This window comes from Synchiropus splendidus, chromosome 10 (assembly GCF_027744825.2).
Source record: "Synchiropus splendidus isolate RoL2022-P1 chromosome 10, RoL_Sspl_1.0, whole genome shotgun sequence".
Lineage (NCBI taxonomy): Eukaryota > Metazoa > Chordata > Actinopteri > Syngnathiformes > Callionymidae > Synchiropus > Synchiropus splendidus.
The window spans coordinates 7,999,888-8,026,537 of record NC_071343.1 but is presented as its reverse complement, the minus strand read 5'-3'; the positions used below and the strand labels follow the sequence as shown (position 1 = coordinate 8,026,537).

The window sequence follows — 26,650 nt, the reverse complement described above, 5'->3', positions numbered from 1 at the left end:
ATAATTTGTCAGTGCATACAAATACAAGTGTTTACTTTGGGTCATATTCAACTGAAAATTCTCAGCGGCCCGGTTGTTAAGACAGATCTTGCCTTGAAAGTTGCTCCTGAGATGTCAGGATACTTTATTTCCTCATTGTTTTCCTAAGTTTTTTGTTTGAAGTGTGCATACTCTGTTGATCCATATTCAAAACAAATTTTCAGCAGATGTTTTCAGTCCATTCCGTTATTACTTGGCACAGAATTAAAGACTCAATGTTTGATATGACTCCTGGGGGAAAATTTGTGGACACAGAGGGCTTGAAGATTGGCTTTATGAATAATGAAGCCCTGTTAGCTTTATAGATAAACAAGTCAAAACCCTACCATAATGTTATGTCCCCTTTTCTTCCATTCATTTCATGTAATGCTGCTTTGTATTTCTGTCTTTGCCTGGAGCGGTTACAGATTTGTTGTTTTCATTTCACCTGTTTACTTTGTGACTACTTAAACTGTTCCAGAATAGAAGGTGAACTCACCAGAAAGACAACAAAAGGACGCAAACATCTAGATGCTAGATTGGTTTAATGGGAGCGTTCACTGACCTGCAGCAGCAACAACACTGCCGACCAGTAAATGTGTACATTTTCACTCAGCCTCTTTGGCCCTCCCCCTTCCCACAAAAACATTAGAGCGAGGGCGGGAGAGAGTGGCCCCAAACAGGCATGTGCAGAATAATACTCCAATGTTGTTTAATGCGCCTCTACAGAGAGATCCAGTGCCTCTCTTTGCTCAGTCGCTTCAGTGTTATGTTGAATAACCAACTTGTTTTTATCACCTTACTGAAAACAACAGTGCTATATTTTGATTCCATGTCGACTATAGCTGTCTGAACGGTTCTGAGAACATCGTAAGGTTGGACGATGACTCTCAATTCACCAGAAGTGCAAGTTATTGTCTAGCTTACATGTGGCCTCTTGCCCTACATAACTTTGTCTGGTCCCAGCACTCGATGACCCTGTCTAGCAGGGGTGGGGTTATTGAATTTCCACAGGCGGCATCATAATATATGCAGGTACTACAGAGAGCAAGGTCCCGGATACAAGGGGCTGAAATGGGTTTTCTCCGAAGGGTGGCAGGCGTCTCCCTTAGAGATGGGGTGAGAGGTTCTGTCACTCGGGAGAGGCTCGGAGTAGAGCCCTGCTTCTCCACATTGAGAGGAGTCAGCTGAGGTGGTTTGGGCATCTCATCAGGACGCCCTCTGGACGCCTCCCTTTGGAGGTGTTCCAGACACGTCCGGCTAGGAGGAGACCGAGGGGTCGACCCAGGACCAGGTGGAGAGATTATATCTCTATCCTGGCCTGGGAGCGTCTCGGAATCCCCCAGTCGGAGCTGGTGGATGTCGCTCAGGAGAAGGCCGTTTGGTGTGACCTCCTGAAGCTGCTGCCCCCGCATCCGCCAACAGATAAGCGGGTGACGATGGATGGATGGATGGACTGCATTGAAAGTAGTAGGAAAAATATTTACAAAGCTCTAGTAACAGCTAAATGTTTAATGAAAATGAAATATTAGTGTTGTTATTATCTTTTTTATTGGACTCTTCAATATGAATAAAAGAGTATATGTAAAGACATAAGCGATATCTTCAAAATTATTTGTTACTATATGAAACACAGTTTTAAAAACTATGTACGATGAAATTCATTTGGAATTACAAATGGAAGTACAAATCTAGGGAGGAACGGCTACTTATCAAATAAATGCTGACATTAATTACAACATAAAAATGTGACTGATGCTGTTATGGGTCGATACGTTTCAAGTATAAAGGCATTGGAGCGCTATTTGGGCACGGTGCCTGATAAAGAGGGAGTGCCCGGTCTTCGGCACTTTCCGGCTCTTTCCGTGTAATGTTGTGTTCGGCTCTCCCAGACTGCTTTATGTCTGGCAGCAGCGGCCATGCGCGGGGGCCATATTGCGGAGCAGCCGGGTCCCAGCTCAGAGCTACAGCAGCAGCAGCAGCAGCGGCGGCGGAGCAGCAGGAGGCTACCATACCAAAGCTGGGGAGGACCAGTGATACAGCAAAATCAAGAGCCGCTTTGAGGATACAAACGAACGGATTAAAACCCCATCTCGCTGCGTCTCAGCGATCGTTTTTGGATCTACAACTACTGACGAAAGGTCGTTTGTTTTAGTTTTGTTTCCTTTTAGAATTGGCGATGACGTTACTGTTCTGTCAGGCTAGCATCCACATCGGCTGCCTTATTTAGCAGCGAATCTGCTTTTTAGCTCAAGTTTTCGTATCGTCTCTTTGTGAAGACCGACACGATGTTAGCTGGCGTGTCTCAAAAGCGATAAGGGTGAACACTGGCTGCTTCCAACAGGCGTCAGCTGACGTTAGCTCGCTAGCACCAGCCTCCCCGGGCTAGCTGTCACCGGCGAACGCGGAGTCGCCCGTGAGATAAAATATTAGCCCAACTTTTTCGCTATCGTCGAACGCTTAGTTTGAATATTTATTTTTTTTGGTCGTGTTGTAAGCAGACTGTGTCAAGACGGCGCCGCTAACGAACTGCAACGTTATTGTATACTGTCAGAGAGCAACCACCCCCCGGATTCTCTCCGAATGCATCATCCGGACCCTGCTGAAGACTCCAGCGGTGTTAGGAAGATGGCGCACCCGCCTGTCTTCCAGAGGAGGGGTAGCAACACGGGCAGTAGCGGGACTGCATTGTCAACACCGGCGAATTCGGTGGTCACCAATAGCCACGTCTCAGCCGAGGATTATCAAGCCTCACTGTTGATTCAGTGCCAAACTTCTGCTGGCTCATCCTCCCCAGGCCCCCATCATCCGTCTTCTCCCCACAGTCTGAATTTACATTCCCAGCCCACACAGTCAGCCGGGGCTCAGGTGAAGAAGAAGAGTGGCTTTCAGATCACCAGTGTCACTCCAGCACAACTGTCTGTGAGTACTAATAACAGTATTGCGGAGGACACGGAGAGCTATGATGACCTGGATGAGTCTCACACGGAGGATCTGTCGTCTTCTGAGATCATGGATGTGTCTCTCTCCCGGGCTAATGACATCGTTGGGGCAGAGCGGAGCTCCTCAGAAGAAACCCTGAATAATTTCCATGAGGCTGAGACCCCTGGCGTGTTGTCTCCCAACCAGCCCTCCCACCCTCTGAATCAAACTTCGCATCACGGTGGGGGAATGGTGAATGGCACGGGGCCTCACCACCACCACCACCATCATCACCATCACCACCACCCTCATCATCATCATCATAATTCTAACAATGCCCAGTCCTACGCTCTTTCATCTGGGCCTGTGAGCACCCCACCTGTTCTCGCCACTTCTGCAACTCAGAAAATGCCTTCAAACATGGCAGTTACTCAAGAGACTGCCCCTCCAAGTGTTCAATCGCAGCCTGCCGGGGTTGCGGCCCCAGGATCTGTTCCAGGAATGCCCAGCTCGGCTACAGGCACTTCAGCTAGCATACTTAATTCCCAGACCAGCAGTGTTAGTAATGTGAATATGTTGAGCTCTGCCAAAGTGCCTGTGAGGGGAGAAGCAAACATGAGTACAAGCAGTAGCAGCGGTGGCTTTTCTGCTAATATGATCAGCAGTGGAGGTAGCGCCGTTGCTGCTGCGGGAAACTTTATGACCACCTCTAATGTTGCTATTAGTCAGCAACATCAAAACATCCCCTCTAACATCACCATGACGACCACAACTACTGCTGCTGTCAATAACTCTGGGGGATCTGGAGTCTCCAGGGGAAGTCAAGGAAAACTTGGATCTGTTGTGCAGCAACCTGTGACCGCTGCTGTTACAGCTGCTCCTGCGACAGCTGTGCGGTCTACTGCCGCCCCTGCTGCGTCCACCACAGCAGCAGCGACCAGCTCCCGCTTCAGGGTGGTAAAGTTGGACTCTAGTTCTGAACCATTCAAGAAAGGAAGATGGACTTGCACTGACTTTTATGACAAGGAGCCCCCGGTCTCTGCTCCCAGCTCCTCCACGTCTGAACCTGCCTCCAATGGATTGCGTCAGATTGTTTCAGAAGGCTTTGCCGGAGGCTCAGAGAGGGAAAGCACAAGTGGTAGCTCCGTGAGTAGCACTATGAGTACTTTAGGTCATTATATGGAAAGTGTTAGTAACGTTGAGTCTGGGGGAGCACCACCCCTCCAACAAGCCCAGGATTACTCGTCCCCTCCTCAGGGATTTCAAGCAATCCTCCCTGGTGGCTTAAGCATGACTTTGTCTCAAAACCAACCTCACATGGACATGAACCATTGTCATATCAAGACTACCGTTGCTCCTTCATCTTCTGCAACCATTCATCAGTCTGCAGCTATGTCTGGCCTCCAAACCGCCATGGGTCTCCCAATGACGGCGGTACCCCAGCAACAGCAGCTTACCTACGCGCAGGCAGTTGCTAATCAAACCTCCCAACAGGGCCTGGTGGGTGTACAGCAGCACAAGGTGACCTATCCCTCTTTGCCGCAACAATCTACCACCATGCAAGCTGCTCCTGTGCAGGTGAGGCCTTCTGAATACAACCAGCCGCATCAACTCATATCTCAGCCACCCGCTGCTCAACCTCTGCTCAACCAAACTGGATCTGCTGCCTCTGGGCCTCCTAACGGAGCACCGCAAATGCTAGCAGGCCCGCAGCCCACCCAGGCTCATGTCCGAACCCAACCCCAGCAGTCTGTGCATGTTCAACCTACCAATGTGGGCCTACCAGGGCACCAACAAAGTCATCCTACTCACCTCGATTGTCAGCAACAGAAGCCACAGTCCTTCCCTACACAGATCCCAAACCCTGGGTTAGCCACCCAGAATCCCACAACAATCTCTCAGACCCAGGTCTCTGCAACAAGTGTGCCTCTGATCAACACTCAAATTGACTCCCATTCCCATATGCAAGCTCAAAATGCTGGATATACGAGTGGAATTGTCCCCCAAGGAGCTGCCCTAAGTCTTACCCAGGACCAAAGCAGTGCCCAGGCGATAGCCCATGCTGCGCAGGCGAGTGCCCTCTATGCCAGTCTGCCCACTTTCACCACGACTCAGCTGCAGGACGCACAGAGACTGCTTCTCCAGCACCAGTCAGCTCTACTGGGGCTGCCAAAGCTGTCTGTTGGAGATCCTGGATCAGCACCTGGCACCTGCCAGGGTCAAGACGTTGATGGCAACGTCACCTCTGCCAGTGCCTTAACTGCGTCAGCTGGCCTCAAGTCTGCAGAAGGCGAGGAAGATGGGTAAGATGTTTTTTTATTTAAATCTCAAAACTATCTGATATGCATTACCTTGTTTTGTTGGTGTAAACGATGCCACTGTTGTATTGTTCTTGCGATTCATCAGTATGTCTTCGATCAGTGGCGCGAGACTCGCTGACTCATATATTACCTGGTGGATCTTAGGATCGGGTAGCTGCAGTGATTGGACAATTTTACCTCGTCTGGGCAGATCTGGACTGACTGAACGCAGACACAGCAGATCTGTGGTCGTGATCAGCTTACACCAGCTCAGGTTTTATTATTTAAAGGAGACAAAAATGCAGATATAATGATAAAGATGCATATAATCCGAAGTATTTTCTATGAATCAACGTATTTGAAAAGGACCGTGTCGCTCATGTTGACATGCAACATAAGGTGCATTAAGCCATCTCCATCACTAAAAGCTTATTGATTCCATTAAGTGCTCACTCTCTTGTTCTCACTCTGCCATCATCTCTCTACGCTATGTGGCTGAGTTATGTCTCACCATGCGCCATTAAGATGTGTAACTACCAACTTTTAAATGAATTTCATGCACAAATGCGGCAGCCGGAAATCATCCCTTTAATTATTTGTTGAATAATTTGTCTGTAGATGTGATGGTTTTGCCATTTTCTGTTGCTGATTTATAAGAATGCCGCAGTCACGGGGCTGTTTTTGAATACTAGGAAGGCTTTAGGTGATAACTAGCAGCAGTTTTTTCTAATCATTTGTCTCTATAGTTGTTTAGGTTCCCTCTCTAACTGTCGGCCTTTTTGCAACCAGCAGCAATGAAGCTGACGGACGGCTACTGTTATCACATGATGTTTAACTCTAAGGAATGTTAAATCTATGGGGATCAGGTGGATTATTGTCTTTGATGATAAGTAGCCAAAGTCCTTGTTATTGAGGGGGAAATTGTCTTTTTGAATCCTGTTCATTATTAACACCTGACCTCTGGAGCTGCTGGCACTTGACCAGACCTAAACAATCCTGTCAATGTTATCCCCGCATTGTGATTTAGTCACTTTACTCGCTCTCATCTTCTGTCGGAATCTCTTTGAAGAACTTTTCTGACTTGTATGTTAGCAAAGATAAATGCTAGATACATTTCAAGCTACTTTTCCTATTCCTGTAATCCAAACAGTTCAGTATTACATGTAATCTTAGTTAACTTTTTAGCTGCCTTTAAGAAAACATCACCATCATAAAAACATTGTCGTTGTTCATTTAAATTCTTCTTCATCAACTCAACCATATCAGATGCCCCTGACCTGAAGTGGTAGCGCCTTTAATCTCCACCCGTGTAAATAGTCTGTTATGTGTTATATTTGTTATATCATTTCCGAATATATTGTTGTATAACACAGGAACGTCATGTGTTAAGTAAGTTCTTTTTCTTTTTTAGATCATGTTTTACAGGTTGCATTCCAAATAAGCTTTATGAAACTTTTCATCTGGGTTTGATAAAACATGACCTAGATGAAAATATGTTTCGTTTTTACCGATTTTGCCCATCCTTGTAGTTTTAAGAACATCATGTCCCCTGCTTGGTCGGTGAAGGTAACGCTCATCGTATGTTCCCCCCACAGTTTTTGACATGTACTGTGCCATAAAAAAATCAACTAAGCTACAAGTGTCTTTTTTTTTCTACTGTACATAATGAATACCTAAACTAAGAGATGTAGAAAGACAAAAATCCACACTGAGTAGATACTTTATCCAGATAAGATTGCAAACTAAGTGCCAACATGCACATCCTTGCTCATTGATTTTTAAAACGGATGAAAAAAAAATCTTGAATGCTTCTGAGGCAGTGAGATGATTGAGATGTTACTCATCATGCTAAAGTAGACATTCCATTCCTCCTAATGCACATTCAATTGTAATGCATTAAAAATATGCAGATCATCGATGCAGTTATTCTGAATGTACAGAGGATTCAGTGCGACGCTAATATTAAAATGGGGCTGTCTGAAAACTGCACACATTTTTACAGTTGAAGAGAGAAAATTCAAAGAGCTTGTTATCCGTTTATGTGCCTTTTTGTTCTACGGCATGTTGCCCCTGTCAACATCATTACAAAGTTAAATGGGGGGACGGCCCTTGTGCTTGTAAATTGCCTCCCCTGACCCTGCTGTAAAACCCCAGGGTCTCTTTAATGTGGCCGACTGTGGGAAGGTGGCAGTGGTAGTAGTCATTAATGGCATGTGGACAGGGTGGGTGGTCTGCAGACTGCTCTTGGTTTATATCCGGAGCCATTATTTTAGAATAAAATGAGGAAATGCTGAATCCCCCAAACTTTGTTCTCAGCAGTTGTTGGCTATTTACTGTAATATATTTGAGTATTTGTTGAAGGCATTATTCACTCTTTTATTATTAGTTTTAATTTAATGATCTGTTAAAAACACAGCAAAGTTGTTCCTTTGCGGCTATTGTGGTCGCTCTGAAGCAGAATGTCGCACAGTCGTTCTAAACATGGACGCTCCATGCAAGTATTTGGAGAGCGGGTGGAATGTGAGCTGGCTTGCATCATGATGTCTATCTCTGCAATGGCAACTGCTTTCAATGTAACTGTCCGCCTGACAGTGCAGAGAGCCGCTGGGGGAATGGTCTCTCTCGCATTGTGTTGAGATCAATGTGATCCTCGAAACACACAGAGGAAGTGATCCGACCTGTCCCAAATCAACTTTGTCTGCCGGCTTGGCCCACAAGTGAGGACGCAGCACATTGGCTGCGTAGATCCAGAGCTGAACGTGTGCTTTATTTTAATCCTCCTAATTTGCGTCAGTGGACTTTTGCCATTGTGTGTTTGTAGTAGTAGTTGTGTTTTCTGATTAATAGCAGGTCCAAATACAAAAAATAACATTTTCATATTTTTGATATTGAGGCGAGTAAGAACTTAACTGTAAATTGTTTTTATAATGGGAGTCTTTCTTTACTGGCTGTGCAGCAACAGAAGTGCAACACATTTGTGATGCAATAAACCCATCACTTCACACTGTCACACGTTTGGTATGTTGTTTACTGGATGATATGAATAACCATTGATGGTTAGGTGTTATGCAAGGCCTCAGGTTGAAGCTGTGGAGACATCACACTTTCCATCAACCGTGTCGTAACTCTAGCTTTAGATTGTTAACTCAAGTCCTTGTGGTCAGTAGCGCTGAAATTTAAAAATAGTTTTCTTTCCACTGGCAATGTGCAACTTTCAAGGACTTGATATATGACTTGGGAATATTCCTGAGGGGGAGATATAGAGCAATATTATTAGTCTGGTTTTGGGTCCTTAGAGCCTTGTATTGATTTGTTTAGAGACAGGACTGTCCTTCCGTGAGTGGCTTGATTGATCGCTGGCGCACGTAATGTTCGCAGGGTTCTATCTCTCAAGTCAGGCTAATTGTGGCGCACATCCACTTGCCAATGTTGGTATGATTTTACAACGCCATAAAACATTCACAGCTCCATATGACAGCAGGTTGTGTAATACAGCTGTGAACCTTTTTTTGCGACTTATTTTGACGTAGTATACACAAGTTGACCCGAGGCCACGTTGAGGTGGAAAAAGCTGTAAATAGATCTGCTGCTGTTGAAGGAGCGTCAGCACAGTATCATGTTTTCAGGTTCACTGCATTCATGCGAGGCTGGAGGCTACACTTGCGCATCCTGAAATGAGTAAACAGCATTTGTTTTGGTGCTGCACCCCTCCTCTCCGCACGTCTACTACACAGACCCAGCCAGAGAACGCCAGAACACTGGAAAGCAACAACAACAACAACACTAACAGCAGCAGCCTGCTACTCCTGAATATTTATAGAATATTTTCAAAACAACCAGCAGTCACTTGGACAACAGAAAGCAGAGGTTGATAAGGGCAGTTTATTCTAATGTCTGGAACAGTGTGTCCATGTGTGACGTGTCTTAGCTTTGTGGATCGCGGTGATTTGCGATGTCAGACCTGCTACCTCCGTCTGCTTCATTTTCCATCAATAAACCTCATTGCATCACTTAAGAGTGCGATGGTGCACCTAATGGCTCGTAATGGAAGATAATGGATTGTGATATTGGTCTGCCTGTCATCCATGTGAGGAGAGTACAAATGATATGCTACTGTTTTAATATTTACATTGTTGCTTGATGATTTGTTTTTGAGTTCCTTAACATCATTCAATGTTCCAGCCAAAGTTCTTCTCAACTAAGATTTTTTTTTCCCATGGTGCAATGTACATCTTGCTTTGTTCTCTTGAAGGTCTACCTGAAAAGGAGAACAGCAGAGAAGGCTATGATTTTTAGGGTGTGACTTGCCTTTGTATGGGAAGTTCATCGTTATGAACTCAGTCCTTTCTGTTTATTCGCTTTCATTTTCAGTTAAATATTGCAGTCTAGGGTTTCCGCCTGTTTTTTTTAGAACAGTGGTGGAGCTGTAAAAACAAAAACAAACCAAAAAAATGAAGATGCAACAGAGAAACAATAAACCAGAAGGAAAGGTGTTAACAATCATTGAATTGGTGACAATAAATATGTTGGTTTTTAATCATGAGAAGTAAATCTCTCTGCGATTAGCGGCGGTCCGTCTCTACGTTGGCCCGGCCGGAATGCATGACTTTTTATGATGTTTCTGTCTGGATTTTTCCGTCAAAAACATGGCAAATACCGTCATGTTCATGTCCACCTCTATGACATTTTTTGTTTTTCATTTGTTTTGATGGTTTCTCTTTGTTTCAATCACATAAAAGTTCATCTTTAAAAAGAGAATTTTTCTGATGCCATGGTGGGTCTCAAAACCAAAGCACGTGCGCTAAATCCACTGATCATTTTTATTGATTCGGAATTGCATGACTAGCAACAGTGATGGATTACTTTGATTGTTAGCTTAACCTGCACAAATAATGAGACGCCCTTTTTTCTTTTGTGTGCATGAGTGAGTTCACTTTATTCATGCACTGTTCGTTCTTGACTGGCTGGAGTGCTCTGACTTTATCCTCACTGGAGAACAATTACAGTCCAAATGAAGCTGGGTGGTTTAACAACGTGATCACTATTGGCAGCCAGTATTCCAGGACTCAGAGCTGCTACAGTTGCCTACCTCGACTCGATGACAATATGCTGAATCATGGCTGGCATTCCTGTGGGCTGAGCACCATCCTGTCAGCACACTCGCACTCGTAAAATGCATGGGTGACTCTGCGGTGACTGTGGAATGACTCCTTGTCTTTGCCTCACATCATCCGTTTATTGCTCAACTTTCTTCTTATCTATCTCAGCATTGTTATATCTTCTTTGTGCATTTGTAGATGTTGAAATATCCGAGAAACAGAGCCGCTGTATTGTTCATGGAAAAAGCTTTAATTTTATTCTGATGTGGGGGGTTTGGTTGTTGAGCGTCTTTCTATGCAACTTAAAGTTCCTCCCTCCTCTTTTTGTCCGAGCTTAATCCTGCCTCAATGCTTTGCTTATTGAATGAGGAAACAGAATAGAAATGGGGGTTGGGTTTCCCCGAAATTCGTTCAGGAACTTTTTTTTTTTTTTTTTTTTTCAGGACAGTCATTCAAGCTTTTAGCACATTTAAAACTCCCATCTGACACCTTGTCTTTTGGAATGCTTTGATAGTCTTAAATTATTAAAAAATAATTGAATAAAAAAATACATTAGATCCAGTTATTCCCTCAGTTTTACTGCAGCAGCACAAGACCTGCAGATTGAAAGTGTGGGGTATAGAAAATAGCATTAATAAATTAAGACTTAACATGTATAAGTGAGGACATGAATACATACATGAATACTTTGTCAAGTGATTTATAACACAAAAAGACAATTGATCATGATCACACCAGATTAGTGATGCATTACATGAATTTGCATACTATAGCAGCACAATGTGCAAATGTTTGGGTCTATAATAGAGAGATTAGATCAAGAGATAATCTTGACTAGATATTTGTTCCACAGGGTGGAAATTTACTCATAACAGCAGCACAAGACAAGCAGATTAAAAGTGCATATTAGAGATTACAAATGTTAAATAAGATGAAGTCCAATAAAACAATGTGTTTAAAATAAATACACATAGAAATGTAATTTAGCAAATGTTGGGTTTGTTTGTTTCACGGTTGTCGCACACCAAGTGGCCGACCCAAAGCCTGTCATGTTTGTTGTGTTCTTGTTTTAACGGTTAGCACTGTTGCTGTTGTCATGGCAACCCACTTTGAAAGGGGCTTTATCAGTGTTTCAATAGCATCAATGTGTATGAATCGACTCAGGTTCCCGCAGCACCTGAGGAAGTCAGGGGAGGCAGCTGATGACAAAAGGGTGAAGGATTTGGTGATTGATCATAACCATAATAAACAAGGTTTTTGAAAGTTATTTGGAATAGTGATCCATTGACACTCATTTTAAAATAATTGTAGAGTACAAGTATTGTTTCTGTACTTATGAATCGATGGTTTCCTCCACTGTCACACGAGCCATACAGAAACAAGTGCTAAATATCTATACTATACATTTGTAAAGTCTCATCATATTCTTGCCTCTCGGTTATTCCCGCATTTGTTTTCTTTTTTTTTTTTTTTCATCGACTGGCTGACTGGTAATTTTCGTAACTGCACTCCCTCGAGACATGTGGCTCAGCGTCTGGGGTAGCTGACTGTCTTTCGCTGCCAAGGCAACCGACCAAATCCAATCAAACTTCCCTGTTGATAAAATGAAAGCTCCCTGAAATAAGGTCCATGTCTGCTACTACGCTGCCGTCCTTGGTGATTTAATATTGTCCTGAAGTTTGTCTTCGGCTGTGATCATCCAGGCTCCACAAGAGCTGTCAGTAACTGGAGTTACTAAATTTTCTACAGTACCTGTATAGTGTTGCAACGGCTGTGTTGAGCTATGGTTGCCGCCAGATGGCGCCATATATCTGCGCTACTTGAAAGAGGCGAAGTGACATGTTTCTAAATTGTTACCAGACAACTGAGGTTTAATCGTGTTTGTTAATAATTCATTTTCAACCTTAAAAACTGATGGACCGCTTCATTATTAAAGGAGATTTAACTGGTTCCTATGGTTACGTTTTGACCTGTCAGCGTTTAGTTTTCTGAGACTCGTTCATTTTAAACACTCTTTGTGATGGTTTGGATTTATTTTTGTTTTAAAATATTGGGTGTAGTTTTATTAGGTTGCTTGTTCCTCGATTGCTTGGAAGAAACGGTTTTAAACTAGCGAGTTGTCTTCTGGTTAATTTGTCATTTTAGCTGTATAAATTCTTTTCAGTGTTTTGTTCAGAAACTACTGAAAATGTAAATAAGAAAATAGTTAAATCTATTGATGGAAATTCAGGTCAGGGTAGTGTAATTCAACCCATCACCAGAAGATGGCAGTGCAGCCATGCTATTTTTTGTGTTGGTTTTTCAGACCCCTTTTATTATTGAAGTGGGTGGATCAGATAATTCCAACCGTACCTGTAAAGTTTTCATTGGTTTCGCTGTCAAAATGTGTAAAGCAGTCCTTATTTTTATTGTCAATCGATATTGTCAATTTGTTGTTTATTTTATATTATTTTATTTTACTTTTTTGTCAGCACTTTATTCCAAAACACTTTCCTAGTTGGTGGGATCCCCACTGAGCATGGCAATAAATCTGATTCTGATTCTTATACATAGTTTGACCAGGGAATCATTTAGTAATATCTCCATCCACTGGAGTTGAACCGTGGTTTTCAATGTAAACAACTGCTTGCTAGTTTTTCCATGATGGCTCTGCCGTGGACGCGGATTAGACTTTGACGTCAAAGTCGTCATTGGATAATCCAAAGACTTCTCAGGCCTGCAGTACGTCCTTCAGGCTTTGCTGTATCACCTGTTGGTCAATGTATAGAAATGTGATTTGTTAGTTAAATTAAAAGTATTAGCTGTACTCTGTGTATCAAATTAGATGTTCCAATGAGAAGTAGTTCTCTACATTTGCCTGTTTAAGTTGTGTACCTTGTGTCGAAAGCTGAATTGAACAGGTCATTTGTATTGTGCAAGATGAACAACATGGCAGAGTTCTTAGACTTGTGACCGGACTAATGTTTCAAAACACTGGAATTCGTAGATAGGAGCTTGCTATAGTCAATTATTATTATCAGGACAAGCTATACACCCACTACCCTACATTGTGGTTGCGTCAAGGATGTCCTACAAAGACTGTAAAACTATACTAGGTTGATTTATTTTGCAAGTGTGATCAGTAGAATTTAAAAAGTTGTAATATTTTAAGATGAACTTGTGGGATTTGCCAGCATCAACTCAGCAATGTGGGTTAGTTTGCTATCGAAATAACCTTCAGGTGATGCAGTCAATACCAATTGATCTTTTTTTCTTAAACTATTATCTTAACCTCACCGTCAGCAAGTGATTTCTGAGAGACACATTTTGTTTATCAGTCTGCAATCCCCAGCATCGCCCCTCATCAATACCAGTGCGTTCTGCATTACTGGCCCTCGTGTTGTCTGGACTGGAGCTGCCGTGTGTTCTTTGGATGCTAATCCCCCTAATGCCTGGTTTTACCCCACATAACTCAAGGCTGCTGCTCACACACTCTTACGTAATTTGGGTCCTCTGTGTGTGAGCAATGTTCCTCTGTTAAGAGGATCAAATATCTCCTGCCACTTCACTTTCAAATTTCCAAATAGGAAAATCATTTTCCCCCTCTTCGCCCTGTTGGTGGAACTGTGCGGGTGGGCTCTAATCATATTACCTGCGTTCATGATTTAATTTGAGCTGATGTCAGCTGTTATGCACGTGCGCACAACTGTGATCATGAGTTTAAATCGTCCTGATGGCGCAATATCAGTCTTAATTACCTTCATGCAGAGGATATTACCTCCATTTCTGCAGCGGCAGTTGGCAGACTGCTGAGAAGCCTCAGTATCACGAACTTCAGGGGACATTGTGTAAACGCTACTGAAATATGAGTGATGCTGTCCATAATTTTAAGAGACAGATTTCTGTCCTGTGTCAGTTATAATAGACTTTTTCTTTCACCGTTGTGTGTCACTTGTCAATATCATTGCAAGCATTATCTCATTCTCATTTACCTGGATTAGCTTGATTTCGACAGTGAGGTTCCATGAGTGTTCATCTGGACAAATCTAGATTTTATGTGTTTGTGTTACCACACGTGCAATTTGGATACACTTTCATCCCAATATTTGTTATCCCTGTAGTTGACTTATGATCACAACCGCTGTAATGGTGTTCAGTGCCTGCACCAAGTTGTCTCTGTATTCCTCCCTCCGTGCTCCTGCCTTATCCTAAAATGACACCATCTTTCACCTTCTTTATAAACTTGAACTGCCTTTGTGTCTCAATGCGGTGCATCACCGTGGAGAGTACGTTTGTTTAAAAAAAACAAAAAAAAAAAACAAGCTGTCCCTTGTGAGTTAAAAATATTGTTCTCATGAATAAAGTAGTGAACATATTTTACCAGGAAAAAAAAACTTTATGTGTGAGCAGCATATCAGGCAGTTATGAGTCAATGCACATATGAGCATCTTTTTAAACATTTTACCTTGGTGATCACCAAAAATTAAACACTATAATTACTGATATATTACAGTGAAACAAGTTTATCCGCAATTGAAATGAGTTCTTAGATCTACACTGCTAATATCAAATCTAATAGTAAAATAACTCATGCATTTCTATTAAATCTGTTTAGATAGGTTAAGAGTAATTTGATTCAGCTGCCAAAGTTGACAGGTTTCGGTGGTATATTCATGAATATAAACTGTGAATTCAGGACTTTTTAAGTGAGAATTCAGATGAGTGTAATGAATCGGGCGATAAATCCAGTCCATTCTCTGACTGCAGCGTGGACTAAGGACTTGCTGCTGTCAGCCTAAATGCACCAGCAGCCCCCCTCTCTCACTTCAGAGGCTAAAGTGACCACTCATCATCCCTCCCTGCCTCTCTGAACGACTCACTCAGAAGCTCTCTGTTATTCTCCATAGTCCATTGGGTGACTATGGAAAACCACTGCCAGGGCTTACTGGCAAAGTCTGTGTGTGCCATCATCTAGGAAGCACGTACTCTTATAGAATTTTTATTGATTTGTATCTAGGGCTGCTACTAACTATTATTTTCGTTGTCGACTAATCTAGTCATTCTTTTTTTGATTAGTCGACGAATCGGGATTGCCTTTGTTTGGACCTACTTTGAATTTCGGTTTAATCTAAAGTTGCTTAAATCATCTCACTGTGATACTCAGACACCATCCATTATTAAACAAATATATGAAAATAATGACACATAATCCAGGAACATGAATTAACCCTGTGAAGCATGAAGCATGAAACAGTTGACGGAGAGCTCCAGTTCTTTAAAACTGAGGTCTTTATTGGTCCTTAATATATGTATATACACACGTGTATCCCAGATAAAATATCTGACCAACATCCACATCAGAAGGTCTGAATAATAATCTAAAACGATGTGTTCAGTGTAGCTCCCTAGTTCAGTTCTGGTTGTTATTAGGAGGAGAGACACTTGCATCACTGTAAAAACAAAAAAAAAACTCTAGTAGCGCAGATGTGACGTGTGTGACATCATTAAAAACAAATCAATCTCCTCTTACAAGTTAGCTCTGTGCTAACCGACATGCTGGCTGTTAGGTCAGTCGGAGGTGGTGAAGTGGAGCCTGGGGCGCGCAGCGACGGTGGCCAGTTGCAGTCGGACCTCAGTCAGGAACCAATGAAAGGAACATAAATGAACATATCTTAATGATTCCAGAGAATGTGATATTTTCTCACTGCTTCTAAATAACAACTAGTTCTCGATGCCCATCCTGCGGCCCGTGTGTTGACACCAACAGCAACATGACGCATGGACGCACAGATTTTGTCGTCGACAAATTTTTGTTGTCGACGTTATCGATGACGCCAACTAATCGTTGCTGCCCTACTTGTATCTGCCCTTCAGGTGGAGTGGAGAGTGTTATCAAAGTTGAGTGCTATAAACTGACTGTGCCAAATGCTATTTTACAGACCCTCTTCATTTTGGCACGCAACCCTGTAGCTTAATCAATTTGAAGGTTGCCAGGCCTCACCACTGACTGAAGGATGGTGGGGTCCATTGATTTCCTTATCTCATCTCCACAGTTGAATTTTACAAACGTTTTCTTATGGTTGTTCACCCAGACTTGGGTAACTCATGAGAATTTATTTAAACTAACATTATACCGCTATATCCTTCTTCTCTATGTGTGTCTTACTTCCATCTGTGATACCTAGCGAGCAGCCATGGGCGAAATGGACAGTCACATGGATGTTGTTTAAAACAGCGGAAATGTCGTCTGTGCCGATTAGCATTTCAACTAGCCAGCGCGGTACGACGACCACTCTGTGCTATTAGCATATGTGAACTTGTGATCGTCTCCTGTCGTTGGTGACACAATGCCCACACATTCACAACATTATCAAAGCTATTAAAAGATAGTTTTCTGTTGCCAGCCTGTCCCATTGTTCTTCGTAATCACTAGCCACATCCCAAGCAGGAATGCTAATAAGTCCACTGCAGACGCAGTCGTTGAAACAGTGAATGAAACTGCGACTCACAATTGCCTCACCACCCACGTTTATACCCCCCACACCTCAGAAAAGGTTCCACATCCACAACTTGGGCATGGGGAAAAGGGTCCTGTAACTAGATTACCCAGGACCAACCTATTCTGTGGAAACATGGCTTTAAACTCCCCAGCATCTGGCCATTCAATACATGGTTATTTAAGGTGTTGGACATGGAAACCAACAAAGTTACTCGAGAAAATACACGGGAGAATTGGGGTGCCTAAAAATAGGGCATCTAATCTTCAATACAGGGTGTTTCCAAGACACATTGGTGCCCTACTAACTAAATATAATAGCATTGCTGTGGGATACAAGATTACCAATACATATGGCATGAGTCAATTCATGGAAAAGGTGTAGCCCATGGTTGTCGGTGTTCTGGCTAAAAACTTCTATGACTGACTTGCCTGGGGTTTCGCGTAATACTGACTCACCCCACCACGTCAGGTTTGTTGGGACAAGTCAAATCCCAGGCATTGTGCATCACCCGTATTTGTCGTTTCTTGGCTGGCCGTCCCTAAGCTGCCCGAGTCTATGTGGATGAATGTTGTGTTCTCTTTCTGCCGTGGCCCTTAGCCATCTTAAGGCTGTCGTTCAATGAGGAATGACAAGATAAGACCCCAGCAAGCTGACTCCTCTTGTCTGACATGCACACACAGAGCTGCCTTAGAATCTGCTGGGTGGACATTTTTTGTTTTTTTGAAATCACTATCTAAAGTGTGAAACTGTCAGAGCAGCATTTTTTTCCTGATAAAATAAACATTTCCCAAAGATGTGTGTTGAAAACCCACCTGGGGTGATCATTGATAGGACTCTGATTTATGGTATCTTTTGCTTGTAATCAGAAGGTTAAATTTCAATCGCTGGTCTGGTCAGGCAGCCGTTGCAGGAGCAGGGCAAATCACTGGGCCACATGCTAATCTCTGTTGATGGTTTATGTAACATCCAGGATCACATGACCACACGTCACTACCTGCCCAGCTCCTGTCCACTCAGTAATTTACTCCCCAGCCGACCGCTTGAACACAAATGGTCGACTGAGGGGAAATAGTGAGGACTGGCGCTGTTCTTTTTTGTTAGCTCCGCTCACTAGTTTATAGGAGCGGTGACCAGGATTTAGATAAACAAAGGCTCAAGACGTTCAGTGTCTCCACTGATACTTCTGAGGATACATGGTCCTTCTGACAGGCGACTCCATGAGAGGGCGAGGGGTGCGAGTGCAAGGCCATGACGAGATGGCGATGAAGCTTTTGTTCTGGGAGCTGGAACAGCATCTCAAAAGGTAAAAATAAAGACCGGGGGGGTCCCTGCAGAGTCAAGTACTGTAGCGCCGGCAGAGCCAATCAGGACAGTTGCTGCAGACAAAAGGCTGCATGGTCTTTTCTATTCATTCATTCATTTGGGGTTTCGGGGCTCATTTTCACAGTAAGGGCTTTCACATGTAACGCAGTGACTGGCTGCTTTACATATGGATACTACTCAAACGGGCGGTGGTGGTTCGTGTTTACGTGGCAACATTTCCAGTTGAAATATGGAAAGTTGTGCTACTGTGTCACGGGGGGAAAGTGAAATTTTCTGACTTAATCGTGACCAGAAACACTTCTATAGCGACCTGTTTGAATTAATGCAAGTGCCTGTTCTCTGTGTTTACATTCTGTCAGTGAAGGTGTGTGTCTACTACTAGTTCATGATTTTACATTTGATGGCAACGCTGTGCTTTAAGGCTGTGTGCACTTTTGAGTCGGGGGTTTTGTAAATTGTGCTAGTAGGTCATCAAACTCCGGTTACTGCACTTGTCTGACCTATATCTACAGAATTTGAGAGAGTTTAGCTTTTATTGCTGATAATGACAGTCTTTGTTGAGTGTGAAGAATTAATTGAAGTTATCCAGGTCACTGTCTCACCATGGGGGACTTGAGGAAACGCTGTATATTGCCAGCCTTTCTTGGAGTGTTTATCAGGCTTCTCAATTTTGAAGGTTTCCATTGGGAAAACATTTTTAAACTAGTAACTAGATGGAAGGCCGACACATCTAAAGTTAAGCTACAATTCATGGTATGCAAAATGAATGTGCTATATGTGCGGGGGTAAATAATTATTTCAAAATAAAATAATATTTCATTCAATAACTTCAATTTGTTGTTGATGTTTCATACTGTAACAAAACAGTTCCACCGAAACTGTTTTGGTGGAAGCTATTGTGGCAGACTATCTGATATCTGATATTTATTTATTTTTTGTATAGTTTTGGTTTTAGGAAACGGGACCAAAATTTTGTTGCCATAATATGGTGATATGTTTTTGTGCAATGTAGGTAAGTCGAAGTCTAAGACTAGAGTTATTAAAATAAGAATTTCTTTAAGAATTCTCTCACATTTATCTCTAAATTGGGCTTTGTTCATTCATAAGTATAAGTAGTACATCTGGCTTTGTAGGAGACAATGCGCTTCATGAGCAGTGTAGTAGGTCTTGGATTAAAGGATTTGTCAAGCTCAGTTCAATCAAATATGGAGTCTTGTTTTAGTCACATGGTGCACTTGCAGGTCCATATTGTTTGTCAGGGCCCTACTATTCCATCAAGCCCTTACTTTAGCTGTTTACCAGGAGTGAGGATGCTATTTGAGTCTGGGTAATTGGCTGAAGCTTCTTCCATTCAGAGAAGTCAGCGGAAGAGCTCAGCGCGGCTTAGACCAGCTCTTATTAAGGAATCTGTCTCCTCACCTTGTGCTTAAATGTGCGTGAAACGGAAGGCGAGCAGTCGCCGATTTGGTTTTAAGGATGAGGTTTTAGCATCTGTTCGTGGCGCAGCTTTATTTTGGAAGTCCACGCGAAATCACATTTGCAGTACCTTTGGCCTCCAGCAGGGGGCTATGTTTGTCAACGTTTTGTCGGGTCCTTTTTTTTGTCTCGCAAGAAGCTCCACATCTTTTATCTTCCGGTGAGAGGTCACCAACTAGTGATCAGTCTATTGACCCCGGCGCTTCAGCAGCTGGACCTTTGGTTCATTGCAGTGAGCGTTAACCTATGACCTTTGCTGCTTTTCTCAGTGTTTGCTATGCGGCGCACCTGCTTGGATTTTATGTTTGAAGTGTGCGAGCACTTAGGTGTTTTCATTTATAAACTGTGGAGAGAGAGAAAAAAACTCCAAGTACAATGAAAGGATGTGGGCAGGAATATTAAGGGTGGTTTTCACCTTCAGCCGTGGGGCATCAGACATGTCCTGACAAGTCAATGTAACAAAAACAAGTGAAATAGAAACTGTATTCTCAATGAGGCATGTTCAGGCACAGAACAACATTTTTTCCCTTTTGTGCTTCTTTCATATTTATACATAAGCGGCTGCATTTTCTCTGTTGAGACCAAAGAGTAAATACCTTCATTGTTCCCCATCCCTTTCATTTAAGAGGCTTTTTAGTTTTAAAAAAAAATCCAAAACAAATAATTGTATGTTGTGAAGCCATCTGGCCGCTTGGGAGCGACATACACTCATACATCAGCTATTTTCCTCATTTCAGACTGAGTAGTTTATGTAGTTTATCGGGTAGATTTTGTCTGATTTATTCTGGTAATTTCATACGAACACCAAACGTCATTCAGTCATAAAGTCTGTGATCATTTTTCAACTGAAACCATGAGATCAGACTTACTTTTTATGCTGAGTTTGTATTGGCATCTTTTAAATATTGTTGTTTTTGTCTGTCTCAGTGTGAAGGAAACAATAGTTTAAAATCTCTAAATTGGGATGAAAACTGTTTATTTCAGCATCCATCTTGTATTTGTATTTTTGTGTTTCACTGTCTGTAGTTTCATGTTTCCTTGGAATTGAATTGTGGCACAGTCGCGATGTGAAGACGGATGAAACCACAGTCACACCTTTCCATCGTGAGCGCGATGTTGCTGTAGATTCACTCTCGCCCTCCCCCAAACTCTTTCGCCTTCCTTTCCCATCCGGTTCTCCCCGGTTTCATCCACTCCCTCCCTCCCCCCCAAATATTCTATGCAAACGCGTGTCAGCTGAGCCAGGTGGGGGCGTTCCTTGCATAAACCCTCCCGGCCTCAGCCAATCCGGAGCCGCGGCTGGTGGCAAACGTCAGCGGATAAGTAATGGTCGCGAGCAGTAGACGCCAGCGACCTTGAGTCGTGCCTGTGCGGCCCCGGAGCGAGTCTTCCTCCCAGCGCGTGTGGATGTACATAGTGGTCGGCGGAGGACAGTCGCCTCTCCAGCATGAACTCTCCGTGTTACCCGCTGGCTATGGATTTAGGAGTGTGCCAGCTCCGCAACGTCTCCATCTCCTTCCTGTCGTCGCTGCTGAGTGCGGACAGCTCGCACCTCCAGCTGGACAGCAGGTAAACCGACCCGACCGAGCGCGTTTAGCCCGACTCTCCCGGGAGAGGCGGCTCCGCAGTCGGCCGCTTCACCTGCCGCGGCACCGCTGGCGGATGCTGGAGTGACACAGGCAGCTCTCATCATGGCGCCGCTGCAGCACTGTAGTAGACCCCAGCGATGGGAAACGCAACACTTCCCTGGGAATGTCGTGTATTCATTCTGCTCTTTTTTTGTCTTCACAGTTCGTCGGGAGCCAGTGTTGTGGCCATCGACAACAAAATTGAACAAGCGATGGTAAGAACCGCCTTTTAATAGCCATTGTTGCCTGCAATAATCGGTTTAATAATCGTGTTTCCTTAACATAACGGAGCACAGATGGAAAGCCTTTTGAAAACAATGAAAAAATATGTTGTACATTTGGTCACCGTTTAAATATTTGCTGGAAAACGCAGCCTTTTCCGTCGTGTTCATTGTTTTTGTGCAGCAGCTGTTGCTAGGCGAGCAGAACGGCTCACACACGGGTTATAAATATCCGGCCTTCTGATTGGCTGTCGGCAGCATGGGCCGGGTGGGTGACGTATGGACGTGGGAATAATAGTTTCGTTTTCTCTTTATGAGGTGCTAATGTGTCTTTATTGCCAAATCTGGCTGCGTGCAATTGTGTTTACGCTAAAAAAAGTTTCATACGTTTATGGGGTGTCTGCGCCTCGTTTATGATGGGCTGGAGGAGGAGTGCGCTCAAGCAATTTGGTCAGAATTCCTGATCTTTATTTTATTTTAAAGCAGGAATTATCTATTAAACTCTGTTACAGAGTTATTTATACTGCAGACGGGATTAAAAGCACCTCACCTGACCCAGTTTTGAGCTGAATCTTTTCATTGTGTGGTTAAGTCCAGCAGAAAGTCTGCAGGCACATGCAGCATATGATGTACAGTATACAGTACATGTATACAGTTGCAAGTGAAACTTGAAACTTCAGGTGGCTTATGGCATTAATATTGAGAAATAGATGAGACATAATGTGGTCAGGACACAAGCAGTGTGAGCCATAATAAATAACAGTGTAATTGGATGTAAGGAAAATGGATGTGTAGTAAAATGATATAGCTATAACTAAATTTTATGGTTTATTATTGTTGTTTTCTCTTGGGCCATGTTTTGGTTGTGGACTTGGAGTGTATATATTGTTGGGCGCCGGAAGGACAATATCTTGAAATGGAACACACCTTTATCCCTGTGAAAAAGATCTTCAGTTTAGTCAATAAAGTAGTGGTGGGTCGGAGCATTTATCTGGGTAAAAAGTGGTTTTATATAAGCTATAAGAACTGTGTTTGAAGTTTCCACTGGCGAGTTCCAAAGCCAGCGCAGTGGAGAAGCTGTTGTTTTGATCTATTCACTGCGATGCTCATGTCAAGACGCGTGTGCTTGCAGGATCTGGTGAAGAGCCACCTGATGTATGCGGTGCGGGAGGAAGTGGAGGTCCTGAAGGAGCAGATCAAGGAGCTGATCGAGCGCAACACCCAGCTGGAGCAGGAGAACACGCTGCTGAAGACGCTGGCCAGCCCGGAGCAGATGGCCCAGTTCCAAGCCCAGGTCCAGACCGGCTCCCCGCCCACCGCGCCCATCGCCGTTGGCCAAGCCACCTCGCACAACTCCGGCCCGCCGGCGTAGCCCGCCCCCCCAACCATTCCACTGACATTACCCGCCGCTGCCACCAAGGGCCGCTCAGACCAGATTTTGCACATATTTATCCCTCAGAAGGATGCTAGCGGGGGCCGCCGGACAATCGCTGTTTTTGGGGCGGGGGTGGGGCTCACTGTCGGAGAACCTTTGCCAAATAACCCTTGGACATATCAGCAAGAATGTCTTATCAAGAAGCAAATCAGTGGCGATGATATACTCTAGATACAAAAAAATCACTGTGCCTGTGTCCGAATTTAAGGTGATGTCGATTTTTACTAGCGATGCAGCTGGAGGAGACGGAGGACCACGACGGTTGTTTGTTACTTTTTTCTTTTTTTTTTGTTTTTTTGTTGCTGAATGATGGACTGTAAATAGGTGCAGCACCCTCTCTCTCTCTCTCTCAAGGCTTTATGTTACAGGCAGAGAACCATGCAAGAGTCAATAAAGCCTTTTCAGAGTGACAAATGAAGAATGTGAGTAAATATTACTATGACAAGGCCCCATCTGGAATGGGGGGGGTGTGAGGGCAGGAAGGGGGTTAAGGAGGGGCGGGGATTCTTGAACAACAGCGGCATTGATGACGTTACTGCGCCTGTGGTTTCTTATGGGAAATGATGATATATATTTTTTTGCCTGGGAAAAAGTCATCAGTGCTCCGCAGCTGTGCCGTGGCATGAAAATCAAACCTTTGACGGAAAACTAAAGCAACGCTGCATTTTTTTTCCTTTCATACGACGGTCAGAAGATGATGTATATTTCTGTATAGTGTAAAGTATCTTGTAAAATCGGGAGAGGACGGCGACGAACAAAAGGCGCCATCTAGGTCGGGCGGATGCGGAGCTCTCGGCGTCTATTTTTAATGCTGTATTTTCATGAGAGGACGAGCAGGAGGTTATTTAACCGACGACACGCAGCCAACAACTTACTGTAAAACCCTTTGGTTTCGGATGTATTGCACCTTTTTTTGTTTTTTGACAGTGACAAACTTCTGGATGAACAATAACTTAAATAGCAACAAAACAAACTGGTGATTTTTTTTTGTTTTTTGTTTGTTTTTTTTTCTTCAGTGTAACAGTTGTATGCTCATGTTCTGTGCATGTTTCCGAAAAGCCCGGATATTGTAACATACATACCACATTGCACTTGAAAGCTGCACCTCACAACTTTCAATAAACTTGCTTAAGGAAGATGAGCCTTTGACCTTTGACCCTGTTTTTCGCGCTCACTAACACTTGCTTTACTGAGCATTGACTGTAGTTCCTTCACAAGATTTCTTACCTGTCTAGTTTTCTCCAACTACCATAGTTCCATAACGCACTGTAACACTTAAAAGCTTGTGGATCGTCTCTCAGTCCCGTGGCAGTGTAGAGAACCAGACACCTCAGTGCATCTCAATGATCCAGGTGACAGACGGTGAATGAGGCGGGGTCACATTCCACAGCTGACCTGGAGGACACCTGTTATGGCTGAAGCTGACTTGACTGAATTCCATGTGGCTGAAAAACATTATGACCACCAGGTTCTTCTGCCTCCAACTTCCTTCTTTCTCATCCGCTGTCGCAGTATTATCGAAATCTTTCCATCTTCGACCACTTCGAGATCGAGGGGGCAGCATCCGAAAACCATCCCTAAAGCCATCTCCAGGTCTTTGACCAAGGACAATAGAAACACATAGTGCCTCCAACCTGTCTTGGGTCTGTCCCAGGGCTTCCTCATCCGATGTCATCCAAAAAAGATATCAGAGCCATCACGGTCTCTCCAGCTCTACACCCTCACTCCAGGGATCTCTCCTCCATCTTGCACATTTCAGATAGCTGGACTCAGTCGCTCTGGCTCACTGGGCCCCTGTAGCAGTATGATGACTTTCTACCAGGAAACAAGTGAAAAAAAGGGTAGATTCCTGACTGACTTATGGATTTATTTTTTAATGTTTGAGGTGTTTTAAAACTTCCTATTCACTCCTTGGTCTTAATGCCACAAATCACTGCATTATTTTTCATAAATGCTTGACATTTATTTACAAAAACATTTGCGACAGACAGACCGACACTTCATCAGCGGAGTCACTGGCAGCGGATGGGAGTGAGGTGAATGTTTTCCAGCCGCTGTGGTTTAGACTGTCCATTAAAAAAAAGAAAGCTGTCGGCACCACAGACTGCAACACCACGAGAGGGATGGAGATGTCCAGAGGCGGCTGATGGGGACGGAATCCTGGCGCCTAATGGGCGTCACATTCCCATTCGGATGCTCTGGATGATCTGGAATATGGCTGGGAGAAAAAGAAAATTGCAGGTAAATAGAAATGGATCACCTCCAATAATCCTAACATTCCGACAGAACAGCTAAGATGGTTTTTTATTCACTTCATTTTTCCCTCTCTCTGCCTCAGGCTGCCTTGTATTCATAGTAACATCGAACACTTTTAAATTCGGAGGCAGACCAATTGTGTCCGTGTTCACATGTAAACAAATCTGCCTTCTATTTTCTCCTGGAAAAGACATGTGTTGTGCTTGTGATCATGCGGTTCCCCCTGAGCTGCTGCGGCTGGTTGGTACGTACCGGACCCACACACGACAAAAACAAAGAGGGCGAGCAGCCAGGGGCCCACTGGATACTTCTCCTCCTGCGGTCGCTGAGGGACACACGAAGAAGGAGAGACTGAACACAAATATGAGGCTTAAAAGACTGAATTAAAACCGCAACATGTAACAACGTCACAAATTAACAAGTTGGACTCTAAAGCTCAAAGTGAAAAATAGAGTGATATTCTTCTGTGACTGAAAAAAGCAATGCACAGAAGTGGAACTAGTTGTGCTGAATGAAGAGGGACGGTCAACACTTGTTGTCTGGTGTGGACCCCGGAGCCGCATCCCCGCCAGCATCAGCACCACACTGGAGGGCGGTGACCAGACTCATGCCGATCATGATCACGCGGGTGTTGACTGACGGCGCTGCTAACACGACACGACCGGGGCTCCGGTTCTGGTCTCGGCTCCGGTCTCACCAGCGTCTTGGCCACGTTTCCTCTCTGGGTGATGTTCTTGCTGTGCTTCTCGTTGGCCATGCGGATCCGCTGCTTCGCCACCATCGTCCAGAGATCCCACCCGGGGCGGACCGGTCTGCTCGTGCCTGGTTTATTCGCCGAACCTGCGGCAGAACAGTTAGCCGTCCACACCTGCGCCGAGACAGGAAGCCCCACCGACGGTCCCACCGGAAACTGTCCTCCAGAATAAGAGCATGAGACCACACGCGTTCTCAAACTCGAGCTCCAGAGCATCATTTTTTTCTAAAGCGAAACTAACTCTAAATACAGGCTTTCATTCACTTCTATCAGTGTACACCTAAACACTATGTTTTAACCATCGTTTTTTTCCCCACTTATTTTGAAGTGTCTTACAGGATGCCTGCGCTTAAGAATCGAGCATGACTCCGCTTAACGCTCATATTCATGAATTATTAAATATTTATTGCAATTTATTCATACTGGTCCTTCAAAAATCAATTGATAAACGCTGTTTTTTTTTTAACGAATTTGTTCTGTTTTATATATATATATATATATATATATATATATATATATATATATATATATATATATATATATATATATATATATATATATATTATTCTCACTGAACACTAAAGCTAAAACTAGTATCCCTGAAATATCACATTATTTGTTTTTATTTTTGAGCAAGATGATTTTTATAAGCGCATTTGTGTTTTGAAAAGGTTAAAAACTGACCGTATATTGTTGCAGATTAAAATGTAATATTTAATGTCATTGATGCATCACAAGT

The 26,650-nt window shown here is 43.6% G+C and overlaps 2 protein-coding genes across 4 annotated transcripts; one reads left to right on the top strand and one right to left on the bottom strand.

Annotated features, from left to right (window-relative positions):
* The first annotated feature begins 1,968 nt into the window (after window positions 1–1,968).
* Window positions 1,969–24,056, top strand: tsc22d1 (TSC22 domain family, member 1). Of its 3 annotated transcripts, none has more exons than XM_053877085.1 (3): window positions 1,969–5,243; window positions 21,409–21,460; window positions 22,599–24,056. In XM_053877085.1, the coding sequence occupies exons 1-3, from the start codon at window positions 2,602–2,604 to the stop codon at window positions 22,836–22,838; spliced, it is 2,934 nt and encodes a 977-aa protein (XP_053733060.1). In that variant the 5' UTR covers window positions 1,969–2,601; the 3' UTR covers window positions 22,839–24,056. The 3 variants fall into 3 exon arrangements, with proteins under 3 accessions (XP_053733060.1, XP_053733062.1, XP_053733061.1); XM_053877087.1 differs by lacking the exon at window positions 1,969–5,243 and adding an exon at window positions 16,810–18,121 and having other exon boundaries at window positions 22,599–24,054; XM_053877086.1 differs by lacking the exon at window positions 1,969–5,243 and adding an exon at window positions 18,191–21,186 and having other exon boundaries at window positions 22,599–24,054.
* A 767-nt stretch (window positions 24,057–24,823) lies between these two features.
* Window positions 24,824–26,040, bottom strand: serp2 (stress-associated endoplasmic reticulum protein family member 2). Its single transcript, XM_053877466.1, has 3 exons — window positions 25,855–26,040; window positions 25,410–25,482; window positions 24,824–25,119 (listed from the first exon to the last, which is right to left on the bottom strand). Exons 1-3 carry the CDS (start codon window positions 25,936–25,938, stop codon window positions 25,079–25,081), a joined length of 198 nt encoding a protein of 65 aa, XP_053733441.1. The 5' UTR covers window positions 25,939–26,040; the 3' UTR covers window positions 24,824–25,078.
* Window positions 26,041–26,650: the final 610 nt, after the last annotated feature.

Coding starts and splice junctions, on each gene's coding strand:
- serp2 (XM_053877466.1), bottom strand. CDS start 25,938: ATGGTGGCGAAGCAGCGGATCCGCATGGCCAACGAGAAGCACAGCAAG. Junction 25,483..25,854: donor GAAACGTGGCCAAGACGCTG/GTGAGACCGGAG, acceptor TGTGTCCCTCAG/CGACCGCAGGAGGAGAAGTA. Junction 25,120..25,409: donor TTTTGTCGTGTGTGGGTCCG/GTACGTACCAAC, acceptor TTTTTCTCCCAG/CCATATTCCAGATCATCCAG.
- tsc22d1 (XM_053877085.1), top strand. CDS start 2,602: ATGCATCATCCGGACCCTGCTGAAGACTCCAGCGGTGTTAGGAAGATG. Junction 5,244..21,408: donor GCAGAAGGCGAGGAAGATGG/GTAAGATGTTTT, acceptor TTGTCTTCACAG/TTCGTCGGGAGCCAGTGTTG. Junction 21,461..22,598: donor ACAAAATTGAACAAGCGATG/GTAAGAACCGCC, acceptor GTGTGCTTGCAG/GATCTGGTGAAGAGCCACCT.